This window comes from Pristiophorus japonicus, chromosome 5 (genome assembly GCF_044704955.1).
Source record: "Pristiophorus japonicus isolate sPriJap1 chromosome 5, sPriJap1.hap1, whole genome shotgun sequence".
Classification (NCBI taxonomy): Eukaryota; Metazoa; Chordata; class Chondrichthyes; family Pristiophoridae; genus Pristiophorus; species Pristiophorus japonicus.
Window position 1 is genome coordinate 252,356,211 of NC_091981.1, and position 14,400 is coordinate 252,370,610.

The window sequence follows — 14,400 nt, forward strand, 5'->3', positions numbered from 1 at the left end:
TAGATTTTTAACCAATAAGGGAATTAAGGGTTACGGGGAGCGGGCGGGTAAGTGGAGCTGAGTCCACGGCCAGATCAGCCATGATCTTGTTGAATGGCGGAGCAGGCTCGAGGGGCTAGATGGCCTACTCCTGTTCCTAATTCTTATGTTCTTATGTTCGTCTAAATCATTAATGTACAATGTAAACAGCTGGGGCCCCAGTGCAGAATCTTGCGGTACCCCACTAGTCACTGCCTGCCATTCTGAAAAGTACCCATTTACTCCTACTCTTTGCTTCCTGTCGGTGACAACCAGTTCTCAATCCACGTCAGCACACTATCCCCAATCCCATATGCTTTAACTTTGCACATTAATCTCTTGTGTGGGACCTTGTCAAAAGCCTTCTGAAAGTCCAAATATACCACATCAACTGGTTCTCCCTTGTCCGCTCTACTGGAAACATCCTCAAAAAATTCCAGAAGATTTGTCGAGCATGATTTCCCTTTCACAAATCCATGTTGACTTGGACCTATCATGTCACCTCTTTCCAAATGCGCTGCTATGACATCCTTAATAATTGATTCCATCATTTTACCCACTACCGATGTCAGGCTGACCGGTCTATAATTCCCAGTTTTCTCTCCTTTTTTAAAAAGTGGGGTTACATTGGCTACCCTCCACTCCATAGGAACTGATCCAGAGACTATGGAATGTTGGAAAATGACTGTCAATGCATCCACTATTTCCAAGGCCACCTCCTTAAGTACTCTGGGATGCAGTCCATCAGACCCTGGGGATTTATCGGCCTTCAATCCCATCAATTTCCCCAACACAATTTCCCAACTAATAAGGATTTCCCTCAGTTCCTCCATCTTACTAGACCCTCTGACCGCTTTTATATCCGGAAGGTTGTTTGTGTCCTCCTTAGTGAATACCGAACCAAAGTACTTGTTCAATTAGTCTGCCATTTCTTTGTTCCCCGTTATGACTTCCCAGTAACAAGATCGCAGTCTCTTTAAAAGTGCTGTTCATAAGCAGCCTGGAATGGTTCATTCTGATTTGAATTCCGATTAGTAACCCGGATTGTGAATGCTGGCTAAAGTCCTGCATATCCCTAATCTGAGATGCAAAAAGACTTGCATCTTTTTATTAATTTGGGGATTATGTAGAGAATCAGATTATATAATTTGCCTTTTAGAGTTAATTTATAAAAAAAGATCCTTTTTATAGATCAAAATAATGCCCTTTCTGAATGTTTTACCTTTTTAAGCTGGAGACAATTTGTACATGGAGATTGAACACATGCTGCAGTAACTTTCCACTATAGATAGTCTGGTTGTGAAATTAGTGTGATATTAGAAGGTTCAGAACCAATCTAGGTTGGATTTCTTAATTTTTTTATTGTTGTATTTCACTTTTTAAAAAAAAAAAATTTTTTTATAACAGACTCTTGACGTGAACAAGTAAATTGGTTTTTGCCCCGTCCCTGTTTTATATCCTCTGTTTCGAACCGTTTCTTTTTTTTTAAATTACCTATTACTGCCATTCTTGTGCTTGGGTGTTAAGTCAGTGGTTTGTTTAAACAAATGTAATTTTCAGCCTTGGACTCCACAATGTTTTCAATCTGGAATTTAATGTCTAGCTGCCATATTTCAGATACCACTGGGAAAACTAATTGTGAACAGAGGAAGTTCTGTGTGTAGTGATGCTTATTCCTACAGATCTGTTAGTTTTTCTTAAGTAGAATATTCTTGGGGATGACTGTTTTCTTGTTAAAATGAAGGAAAAGTTTGCACTGAGATTTTAATTTAAAAAAAATTTCATTCTAAAAAGTAATAAATAATTATAAAACAAAAACATTTCTGTTGGAATCTAAACTAAAGATGATAAATGTTTATCATAAATTAATTTTGAAGTTAAAAGATGCTCATTTTGTATATGGTTTTAATGCATATTTTTAGTGAGAAACAATTATTCTACTTGTCTATTCTTGTTTCTTCGTTGCAGGTATCTGTAGCTGGTACTCAAGTTGCTGCAGGATCTCCAGCTGTAACTGTTGTACAGTTGCCTTCTGGCCAGACTGTGCAGGTCCAAGGAGTAATCCAAACCGCACAACCTTCTGTCATTCAATCACCACAGATACAGACTGTTCAGGTTAGCTATGGTTTTCGACTACTCTAACTTGGATACAATGTAAATATAAATCCATCATTTTAATAGCCAAGCAGGCTTTGTTTTAAGGTGTATTTGTACTATTAACACTTACTTTTTTAATCCCATGTATTTTGAATTCCCTTTTATTAGTGGGAAAACAATATTTTGTGAAATTCCTATTTCTATCAATAAAAACACAAACATTGATTTTACATTGGCAACTTGACTGTGTAAACTTTTCACAAGTGACTGAAATTGCTTAAGATATAAATGGTCTTCTGGCGTATCTGGGGGGAGCGGGGGTCATTTTTGTATTCACTGGCTATGAGGTAATCTGGCTGAGCAGATTTCCCACCTATTAAAATCAATGGGATGAAAATCGGGTTGGTTTTGCATTCCGCTCCGCCAGATTACCATCCTGGAAGTGAAGGTAAATATTGGCCCAGAAATTACAGTCGGAGGCTTCCTGCGGGCAGATGCCTCCGACCTGAAAAGTTTCTACCTGGTGGTCCGGGAGGTTCGGAGACATCTGGTCCTGGGCCTCTACGTGAAGTCTTGCATAGAGGCCCACGTATTGCAGGAACGTAAACGCTTCGTATGCGCCCCTGGGATCATGTGGGCCGGCTAACCAGTCCAAGTAGGTAAATCCCATTCATATTGCCATTCCAACGGAATCACCATAAGTATGAATGGGAATAATCCCCAAAACACACACACACACTTAAAATACATTTGAAAAAAATCACATATTTAAAATTAATCAAAATGGAATTTAATTAACTATTTAAAACCAACATTTAATTTTTGAAAAATAAATTTATATATTTTAAAGGTGTAAAAATAAATGTAACCTTATTTAACAGGATTTTAAATGTCTAAATTATTAAAAATAATTTATTTTTCTGACCTTTAAAAGTCTTATGCCTGCTTTGATCAGTCGTAAGAATTTCAAAGGCATTCGTTGGGTAAATAGCCCAACTCTCTGTCCTCAGAGGCTCTTTACTTCCAGATGCATGTGATTTGTCAAGAGGATTCTTGACCGATTGCAAGTTCCAGGTTTGGGCGCGTGCACTTCGCGTGCCTAAACCTACGGGCGCATGCGCACAACATACGCACTCTTTGGGGCCGTGAATTCAGGGCCATTATCCCCCAGGATATTACATTTTAAATAGTTGAACAGTTTGATTGAGGTAAGAGTATATATAAAAATAGTGTAATAATTCTTCATATCACAATACTTATTGACTAATTAGCACTCTAATAATAGGATTTGTTAAAATAAACATGTAAGCACAATTAATCTTCTCTCAATTCTGTGTTTTATTCTAATAGAACAAATACAAACTGTGAGGGTGTTCCCATTAAGAATCTCCATAGCCATTTGTACTAAGTGATATGGAACATTGCAGTGAAATGTGCATTAACTAAGTAGCCTTGCATGAAATTTAAACTTTTTTTCAACAATAGAATCTTCGAGACTCTTGAAGTGAATGTGTAATATTATTTCGTAAAATCCTCCAGCATCTGAAAAGTAGAATGGGAGATTAAGCGACCATCCTACATACCAGTATATTATACTGTACAACATTTGATGTTATCAAGTTCGTTAGATTTTTGCTGTAGATATTTTTCTTGGCTTCAGCATTTCTGATCACTGCCTGTGATCTGGGAGTATCCCGACATCTGCTGAATGTCTAGGTAATTTATTTTTAGCTCAGGGATTGAACAGAAAACGCTTATTACTGTACTGGTTGCAAAGAATTACTAAATATTTACAGCACAGAATCAGGTCAGTTGGCCCAACAGGCCTATGCTGGCGTTTATGGTCCACACGTATAACACGTGCACTGATGTGATCTTACTGGATTTCAAAAAGGGTAGAATAAGCACATCACTAGACTCTGGCGTAGGCTATAAACTGTCAAATAGATTATCAACTAATATATGGATAAGTGAACAGAAACAATAACGCATTGTAGATTTACAAACCATTGTGTCTGCTGCTCCAAGCTGCGATGCAAACTGGACGGATACCAGATCCCTAGATATTAACTTTTACCTGGCAGTTAGTTGCTTACTGTCCATGGAGTCTCTCTGCCGATCTATCTCTCTGGTAGCTTGTGACAGTTTACTTATTTTGAACAAGATAGGATGAGAAATAATTTTCAGAAAAATTGCATTCATCAACAAAAGTATCTCCGAAGAAAACTAACAGTTTTGTCGTAAATTACAAAAGCATTCTGATATGATCTGCTCAGGTATATGGTCAATTTTAATATCAATGTTGGAATGTCACTTGTGGTAAAGGTCTTTGGTCAGTTCAGAATTGGGGAAAAAATGACCACTGAAGAAATTATTTGGCAGCCTGAAGCAACTGGTGATTTTTATTTCCCACTGTCAGCAGAAGAAAAGTCACAAGCTGCCCTGAAGCTCACCAGGTGTGCAACATGCGGGGAGCCAAAATTCAATCGGGATATTGCCATGTTATAGCTGAAATGTGAGTGAAACTGACAAATAGAAACAGGCAGAGAATGCTTAGAAATGTAGATCTCCATGCTGAAAAGTAGGCTTAGTTTTGGTTGGTTACAGGTGAATGATTTCCTCCACTTACTGATTTACCAAAGAAGAAAGTTAAGAAAAGATATGGATACCGACAAAGAAATGTTTGTTTGTAAGCAATTGGAAAACACGAGAAGTAGATGAGACCAGAAATGTTCTGTTCAATGGAGAAAATTAAGGAAACAAAAATAATTGAAATGGTATCTAAGAAGAAAAAATGCATGGTTAAAGGAGAGAAGTGAGTTGACACATGAAGAGTTCTGGGTTAAAAAAAGCAAAGAAATAGAAGAGGTGGGACAGGTGAGTTAAGAAACACAGTTGCAATTGTCGATGACCTCAGTGGGAAAAAAAATGAAAGATTACATCCTGATAAAATAGCTTTCTTGAATAGCCAGCAGCAGTGATTTGAACAGGAAGGTTGATGATGATCAGGCTGTGGTTTACTGCAGAGTGAAAAAAAAATGACAAGTTTAACTGGAAAGCAGACTGAGATTGTAAGAGAGTTAGAGTGGGAAGTGACGACCAAAGAGATGGCCAAATTAATGTAAATATTGAGGAGAAAATGCCTTGGGCATGTGCCAAATTGATGTAACAAGCTATAGAAGGGAGTCTTGAAGTGAAAGAACTTCATCGTGTCATCCAAACAATCTAGAGCAATGAAGGAACCTCGGGTTTGGAATGAGCAGTAATAATTTCATAGTACAAAAAGGAAGATGTTGAGAGTGTAAAAATTCCAGAATTATCATCATGCGTCATGTGCGATGGAAGGTTTTTGCTGGAGTGCTCCTTAATGAAAGGACATGTGGATAAAAGACTGGGGAAAAATCAGTGTGGCTTCGTGAAGACGTGGATGTTAAGACCAGATCTTTGCACCAAGACAGATTGAGATTTCTGCAAGATTGTTTTGTGAATTTTAAGTAGATGTATGACCTTGTGTCTGGAAGTAAGTAGAAAAAAAATTAAAAGATTGCTTAAGGTGAAGTGAAAAATTGTGTGAGGGTTGAACTATAAAATGTCAATGGTTTGAAATGACAATAGCTGTTTGTAATGGTTGCACCTTGTTCAGTATTGTCATAGACCATATGAGTTGAAGCATTGGCACATAGAAGCACCAAACATGGTGGGGTCTGAATTGGATGGTTAAGAAAGATTTGGTAAAGAACACAGAATATGTGGATAATCTTGTTTTTCTTCCTTCATCTTTGGTTGATGTCATCATCATAATTGGATAACCAATCTGTTATAAATTGAACTGGTGGGTGGTAGTTCTGGCCCAAGTTACTCCGCAAAGCTCAAACACTTCAGTCGGCTTCAATAATCTTGGAGCATGGGCAAGTAGAAAAAGAGAAGGAATAACACATTTTTATAGAAAATCATTAAAATCTAATTTCTGATATTGTTTAATATGTAGGAGTTGAAATTTCTTTTGTGTGCTAATTATAACAGAAAGGTTCCCTAATTCTAAACATACTGATTTTTTTCCTAAAATTAGCAAGCAAAGGAATTTCACCTACTAACGTGTATTTAGGTTTAAATAAAGGGGCTGATAATGGGATCCTCATCTAGTGGCATCAGGATTTCAGGTTCTTGGGCACGTGTAGCAAATGGTGCTGACCGGCTTAAAGTAAGATCAGCTCATTTAAATAAATGATTGTTCCCATGTATAGCACATGGTGCACTTAGAATATTAATTAGTTTGAGGGCATAATATCCTGTGCCAGCAGCTCCCTGAGGACTGCTGGTTGCCCTAAAGAGGAAATGCCGTCAATTTTGTAAAATGTTTCAAGCAAGGTGCAGAAGCAGAACAATACTAAACCAAGATGATCCTTTTGAAGTGCTTCTTCTGCAGGAGGTGTTACAAAATACAGTCGATCTTTTTTGATTCTGCATTGTTGCTATCAGCATATTTGCCTTTTGGCCTGTAAAGTGGGGTAAGCAACAGACACTAAGCAAACTGTCCACACATGGTATCTCTCTGTCTGTTGACACACTTACGGAAAATGGCTGCTGGGTTAGAAACTTGGGTCACAACTATGTCCTTTAATTTTTCTTCTTCCAATATATGTTCCTCTTCTATCTGAAAAGAAGGCTGCACAATGCATGCAGATGTGAGAGGGGGTGCGGGGGGTGATTATTGCTTTCTTGTGAGAAGAAAGCCCTGGAAATTCTAGGTGTACAACACCAACAACTTGCATTTATATAGCACCTTTAACTAAGTAAAATGTCCCAAGGTGCTTATTGGAGACAATCGAGAAAGTAGGTACATTGAGGTTGGAGTTTCATTTACAAATATGCACTCTGATTCTCACTCTGATTCTCACTCTGATTCTCACTCTGACTGTCTCTCTGACTCTCTCTCTGACTCTCTGACTCTCTCTCTGACACTCACTCACTCACCTCACTCACCTCACTCACCTCACTCACCCACTCACTCACTCACTCACTCCACACAAGCATACAATCTGTAGCATAATGTACTAAAATATCTTGCCATGCAAAGTTGTGTTTCAAGGTGTGCCTTAGTGCTAGCACTCTAAAATATGTTGTTGTTATGTTTCTTTTGCACACTGTCAGAATCCAATGACCAACCTCAGCTGAGCACCTCACAACACCCTCAGCCTTGGCTTAGTGTAAGCGCACTCGCCTCTGAGTTAGAAGGTCAGTGGGTACAAACACCAGATTTGAGCACATAATCTAAGCAGACACTCAGTACAGTACTGAGAGTGCTACACAGATTTCAAATGAGACATGAAACTGAGGACACTGCACCTTCTCGTGGACTGTTCCATTCGCAACTCCTCAGATAATGGAGCAGTCCATGCCTGCATACAGCAAGACCTGGATAACATTCCGGCTTGGGCTGATGAGTGGCAAGTAACATTCACGCCACACAAGTGCCAGGCAATGACTATCTCCAACAAACGAGAGTCTAACCACCTCCCCATAACATTCAATGGCATTACCACCGCCGAATCCCCTACCATCAACTTCCTGGGGGTCACCATTGACCAGAAACTTAACTGGACTAGCCACATAAATACTGTGGCAACAAGAGCAGGTCAGAGGCTGGGTATTCTGCGGTGAGTGTCTCACTCCTGACTCCCCAAAGCCTTTCCACCATCTACAAGTCAGGAGTATGATGGAATTCTCTCCACTTGCCTGGATGAGTGCAGCTACAACAACACTTAAGAAGATCAACACCATCCAGGACAAAGCAGCCGGCTTGATTGGCAGCCCATCCATCACCTTAAACATCCACTCCCTGCACCACCGACGTATCGTGGCTGCAGTGTGTACCATCTACAAGATGCACTGCAGCATCTCGCCAAGGCTTCTTTGGCAGCACCTCCCAAACCCGCGACCTCTACCACCAAGCACATGGGAACACCACCACTTCCACGATCTCCTCCCAAGTAACACACCATTCTGATTTGGAAGCATATCGCCGTTCCTTCATCGTCACTGGGTTAAACTTCTGGAACTCCTTCCCTAACAGCACTGTGGGAGTACCCCACGAACTTGAGTGATTCAAGAAGGTGGCTCACCACCATCTTCTCGGGGAATTAGAGATGGGCAATAAATGCTGGCCTTGCCAGCGGCAGCCACATCTCGTGAACAAATTTTAAAAAAATGATCCCGCAGCACTCTTTGAAGAAGAGCTGGGGAGTTCTTCTGATATCTTGGCCAACTTTATCCTTCATTAAATATCATCAAAAACGGATTAACTGGTCATGATCACTCGCATGCTGTTTGTGGAATATTGCTATGAGCAAATTGGCTGCCTTGTTTGCTATAAAACAGCAGTGACTACACCAGAAATACACCAGAAAAATTATGTTTTTTGGGACATCCTGAGAATGTAGAAGATGCAATTTCTTTTCTTTTGCTCCTACAGTGGCCAGCATCAGCACCAGTACTTGCACTTCAGGTTGTGTGTGGGGTAGGAGGGGTTGGTCAGGAAAGGGGTCACAGTGATTTGCAAGTGGAAGACTTGGTTAATCACAGAGTGTAAGTGCAAAGAAGCAAGTGCAGGTAAAATTGGAGAAGATGCAACCTGCTGCCTAGTGGGTCAGCTCAAGGGCTGGTGCAGCTACTGAGCCCAAGGAATTCTAGGTTGCAGTCTCTGCTCACAATCACTGAAGCTGAGCTCAGTGATCCGTGCAACCGTTTGAGAGTGTGGCATGCTGCCTGTGCAATTTGGGAGCATCTATGGAGGAATTCACCAGATGCATCAATGCAGTGCTGCATGGCTGAGCTGTAGACGATTATTGTGAGCATGGGCACTCCAGGGCCATCTGTGACATATCTCCCTTTGGATAAACGTCCATTACAGATGCTTTGACTGGGGCTTTTGAGATCTTGAGCTCCAACCTACAGTAGTCTGTCTTGTTGGGAAATCAAATTGAAACAGCCTTAATATAGGGCTTCAACAACCTCATTGCTGCTCAGCAGTCTGCTCCCACACAGATCTCTGACACTGCCTAGGGAATGCCCAGCAGTAGGAGAACAGCAAGTGCGTTGATATATGCTGATGGGGAGATTAATTTGGCACTGTTATATCTGTGCCAGGAATTAAGGGTATAAATGCAAACTCTTCACTTACAGAATTTATTGGAGGGAATTATATTCTCAGACAGCACACACGACAATCACGATACAGTTGTTGAATTCGGTTGCAGGGAAATTGGCCACTGCCTTGAGTCTTTCCTAACTTCCATACAATGGTCTCACTTTTTAAGTTAAGCTAAAAGCTCATGACAGAATTCCTCCTCAATTACTGTAATTCTTGGTTTTACACTAACTTACATCACCTCAGCATTCCAGAGAGTGGGTCTCATAGCAAAAGCTGACTTACTTGTACAGAACGAGGAGACATATAAGCCCTGATCTTATCTTGGAGTAGGGGAGAGAGCGGAAGAGGGACATTTTGTGGTCAGGAAACCCGGAAGAATGGATTTCCTTCAGGTCCTGCCAAATTTAAAGGCAGACCCTGATTACCACTTTTTGACTCCTTTTCCTGGCAGCAGCAGCCAGATTGAAAGGCTGTCAAGTGGATGGACTTTTGGCACCAGGCCACAGCTGGGGAGTGAAAGGAGGAATTGGAAAGGCCGGGGAGGTGGGGGGATTGGAGGCTAAATGGGAGATCAGAGGCTGGGGTCAGGGGAAGATCGGAGTCCGGAGCAGAGGGAAGGTCGAGGTCTGGAGCAGAAGGGAGAGCAAAGGCCAGTGGTGCAGGGTATGGAGGAAGGAACGGGGGGGTGGGATGGGGTGGCAGTGGGCGAGATTGGGATGGGCGGGGGAAGCGGGGTATCTGATTGCAGGGGTGGATGAAGCAGGTAAACTTGATCCAGCAGGTAAGTGGAAATGCACATCTTTTGGATCCAGCAGTTCTCACCTCCCTTTAGCTGCAGGATTTCCTGAGGCTCAGCAAGCCAACTCGCTGCCTCCTTGTGGATTGGTTACCTGCCCCCGTCCCACCTCCAGGGAAAGGCATTAAAGATGGTGGAGATAGAAAGAGATTTGGGCATTCTAGTGCATACATTCGTAAAGGTACACGAGCAATGCCATGCAACGATAGCTAGAGCAAATAGGATGTTGGGATGTATCCATAGGACAACTGAGTATAAGACGAGGCGTACTGTGTTATTCTTGTACAAGACCTTAGTCAGGCCATACGTGGAATACTGTGTACAGTTGTGGGCTCCTCACGTGGGTGATATTGAGGCTCTGGAAAGGGTGCAGAAGAGGGCCACTGGATTAATTCCAAGTCTAAAGCATCTTCGTTATCAAGATAGGCTAAAAGAGTTGGGACTCTATACCTTAGAGCAGCGTAGACTTAGGGGGGATATGATTGAGGTTTATAATATAATGAAGGGAATAGACTGTGTTCCAGCTGACAGTTTATTTCAATTAAATAGGTTAGGCAGCGGGCCCAAAATTTAAGTTGTATAAGGCTAGATCTAGATTAGATGTCAGGAGGTGGTTCTTTTCCCAGAGGATAGTAGATCTCTGGAACAAGCTGCTGTTTCATGTGGTGGAAGCAGACTCATTGAATTCCTTCAAGCGAAAGTTGGATTTGTTTCTAGCTGTGGCAGAGATTACCTCTGACACAAGTTAGGTACTGCAGGGAATTTATTGGCCAGAGTGATCTCCTGGACTAGTTTCGATCGCCCAGATGGGTCGGAGAGTAATTTCCCAGATTTTTTCCGCCCAAATTGGCCTGTTTTGTTGCCTCTCCCAGGAGATCACATGGTTTCAGTTGGGGTTTATGTTGTGATACACAAGGTATCGTAATTGTGTGGGACCAGATGGTCTTTACTTGTCCATCATTGTTTGTATGTTCATAAAACTGGAGTGGACGGATTGGGGTTGGGTTTCATACCCAAACCCACCTGTTTTGGGGGGATGAAATTCCCTTCCCCATAGTCATCAAACAGATAGCTGTATCAATTAGAAGATTATAACTACACAAGACTATTTTATAAGATGACAATTACAGCCTTGGTAATTTCTTCGGACATTCTTTAGCTATCGCCTGCTTCAACAGATTCTGCAAAATCTGTCCTAACCACAAAATGGAGTTCTGAACATAAAATGGATTTTGAGGCAATCTTTCCTGCTAGCATTCTTAATGAGGAGCTGGCATAGATGATGAAAATGCCTCTCAGGATGACACCACGTCCACATGGAGCGAAGATAGGCAATTGGAGCTGATGTGCAGATCTAATTAAATGGCTGATCAAGTTTGAGAGGTTGAATGGCCGACTCGTGTTCCTTATTTTCTTCAAGTGCAGCAGCCATCCATCTCAATTTTGTCTCACTGTGGAACCACTTAGAAGGAGCAATTGGCTAAAAAGTAGAAAATGGTTACTATATTGAATTTTAATATATCCTGAGAGTTAATTTGGGTTGGGGCAGAATGAAGTATTTGTGAAGAATTGTAGTGGTATACATGGGTCTTGTACACAAATGAAGGTGCTGCTTTATTTGGTCAGAGTTATGGACATATATGCAGACTAATCCTGTTGTGCAAAGCATCTTTTAGGCGCTTGTCTAAATGTGTTGTCTATTCGAGTCTGTTGTATAATTCATAGCTATAAGTGACTAGTTCATTATTCAGGCATATTTCTCATCTCTTGGTTTGGGGTCATCTTTTGCCTCAGGAGGCAGTCTTCTACCTGCCTGCACCACGGCAAGGCCGTTTTGCAGTGTGAATTTATGTAAGGCATAGCAGGCAATTGTAATCTCAGACACCTGTACTGCAGCGCAATCGATGCTAGCATTTATGGGCCCAAGTTTGCCCCCAGGGTTAGAACGGCGCATCTCCGTGTGGTGCGGCGACTTTTTAGAACAGAAACAGCGCCTATTATTTACCTTGGTATTCGCCCCTCCGTCCGGTCGATCCAGGCCCCTTGGGCAGCGCAGCAGAACGCGTGGGGGGCGGAGCCAGGTCCCGGCGCTGAAAACAGTGCCGGGACCACTGCACATGGGCGCTAGAGTGTGCGCGCACGTGCAGTAACTCCAGGCCCCCGAGGCTGTGTCGGAAGGGCCCGAAGCACTCCGCCCCTAGCCCTGGCTGAATGGGCTCACTGGGGTGGCGAAGATCGGACACCGACCTCTCTCCCGTTCAGCTCCCACTCTCCCCCCTCTCTCCTGTTCAGCCGTTCGCCCTCTCCCCTCCCCTCCTCTCCCGCCCTCCCTCCACGTCGGCGGAGGCGGAACCCGCCCGCCCAGCCTCTCGCTGGAGACGGGCCCCGCCCGAAGTCCTCCATGGGAGCCCGGCGGCGGGGCCCGTTCAGCCCCCCCCCTCTGCTCAGCCTCCCTCCCTCTCTCCCTCCCCCACCCCCCAGTCTCCCCCCCTCCCACCCCCCCCCCCACCATGTTCAGCCTCCCACCCCGTCCAGCCCCCCTCACTCCACCCTCCCCTTTCAGCCTTCCTCCCTCTTCCCCCTCTCCCCGCCCCTTCAGCCTCCCTTCCTCCCCCCACCCCCCCCTCCCCATTCAGCCTCCCTGCCCCCCCCCGCCGTTCAGTCCCCCTCCCTCCACCCCCCGTTCAGTTCCCCCCCTCCCGTTCAGCCCCTCACCCTCCCCCCCCCCCCAGTTCAGCCTCTCTCCCCCTCCCCACCCTCCCCTCCCCTCTTCCCCCCTCCTCTCTCCCCTCTCGCCCCCCTCCTCTCTCCTCTCCGCTCTCCCCCTCCACTCTACTCCCCCCCCTCCACTCTACTCCCCCCTCTCCCTCCACCCCCCCCCTCCCTCCACCCCCCCCTCTCCCTCCACCCCCCCCTCTCCCTCCACCCCCCCTCTCCCTCCACCCCCCCCTCTCCCTCCACCCCCCCCTCTCCCTCCACCCCCCCCTCTCCCTCCACCCCCCCCTCTCCCTCCACCCCCCCCTCTCCCTCCACCCCCCCCTCTCCCTCCACCCCCCCCTCTCCCTCCACCCCCCCCTCTCCCTCCACCCCCCCCTCTCCCTCCACCCCCCCCTCTCCCTCCACCCCCCCCTCTCCCTCCACCCCCCCCTCTCCCTCCACCCCCCCCTCTCCCTCCACCCCCCCCTCTCCCTCCACCCCCCCCTCTCCCTCCACCCCCCCCTCCCTTCTTCCCCCCCCCCTCCCTTCTTCCCCCCCCTCTCCCTTCTTCCCCCCCCTCTCCCTTCCTCCCCCTCGTCTTCCTTCCCCCCCCTCTCCCTTCCCCCCCCTTCCCTTCCCTCCCCCCTCCTCTCCCTTCCCTTCCCTCCCCCATCCTCTCCCTTCCCTTCCCTCCCCCATCCTCTCCCTTCCCCCACCCCCCTCCTCTCCACCTCCCTTCTCCCCCTCCTCTCCACCTCCCTTCTCCCCCTCTCTCTCCACCCCCACTCTCCCCCCTCTCTTTCCCCCCCCTTCCCCCTTCTCCCCCACCCCTCGCTGTCAGAGAGAGAGAGAGAGTGAGAGAGACACTGGCGGAGGGGGCAGGCGTCCCAGCAGGCTGTTGGAGGGCTCCCGGTGCTGCAGTCGGTGAGTAGAAACGTAATTTTTATTTATTGATTTTTTTATAAATTATTTTTTTTTAAATTTAATTTTTTGGGGATTAATTTATTGATTTATTTATCATTTATTATTGATGATGGCTATTTATTTGTAAAAGTGAAGTGTTTAATGTTTGTAAACCACCCTCCCCCCCCCATCTCTCGTTCCCTATGCCTGCTTTATAAGTGTAGACAAGGTTTTTTTGAGCGTACAAAAATCTACACTTACGTAAGTTTTCGCTGCCTAAACTTGCAAAACAGGCGTAAGTGGCTGGACACGTCCCCTTTTGGGAAAAAAAAATCTGTTCTAAAATGGAAGAATTCTAACTCACTAGAACTGGAGCAAACTAAATGCTGAGAATTGCAATTTCTATGATGCTCCATTCTAAATTAGTTGCTTCAAAAAAAATCGGAGCAATTCAGGCCGAAACTTGAGCCCATTATGCTGCTGTTTAGGTCTTGTCCTTGAGTGTCTCAATGAGGTGACCAGCCATCGCTGTCAGCAGAAATACAGCGAGTCTTCTTGGGTCTTGAAATATTGGTGGCACCGTTGATTGACATAAACTGAATGAATCATGGCAACTGCTGGGCAGTTAAGTGCATGATTCTATACCTATAGTCACAAAGTAGCTGCATATTCATGGAGTGGAATCCTCGTCTGTTCATGAAGTCAGCAGCATTGGGGTTTGGGGCTCACAGGGCGACAT

General features: G+C 44.6%; 1 protein-coding gene across 4 annotated transcripts in view; it reads left to right on the forward strand.

Moving 5' to 3' along the window:
- Nucleotides 1-14,400, forward strand: part of LOC139264674 (cAMP-responsive element modulator-like) — a 186,526-nt gene that overhangs the window by 68,785 nt on the left and 103,341 nt on the right. For all 4 annotated transcript variants that reach the window (XM_070881561.1, XM_070881558.1, XM_070881560.1 and 1 more), the window contains exon 4: nt 1,987-2,133. In XM_070881561.1, the coding sequence (XP_070737662.1) occupies nt 1,987-2,133 (147 nt within the window). The remainder of the gene's footprint in view (nt 1-1,986; nt 2,134-14,400) is intronic.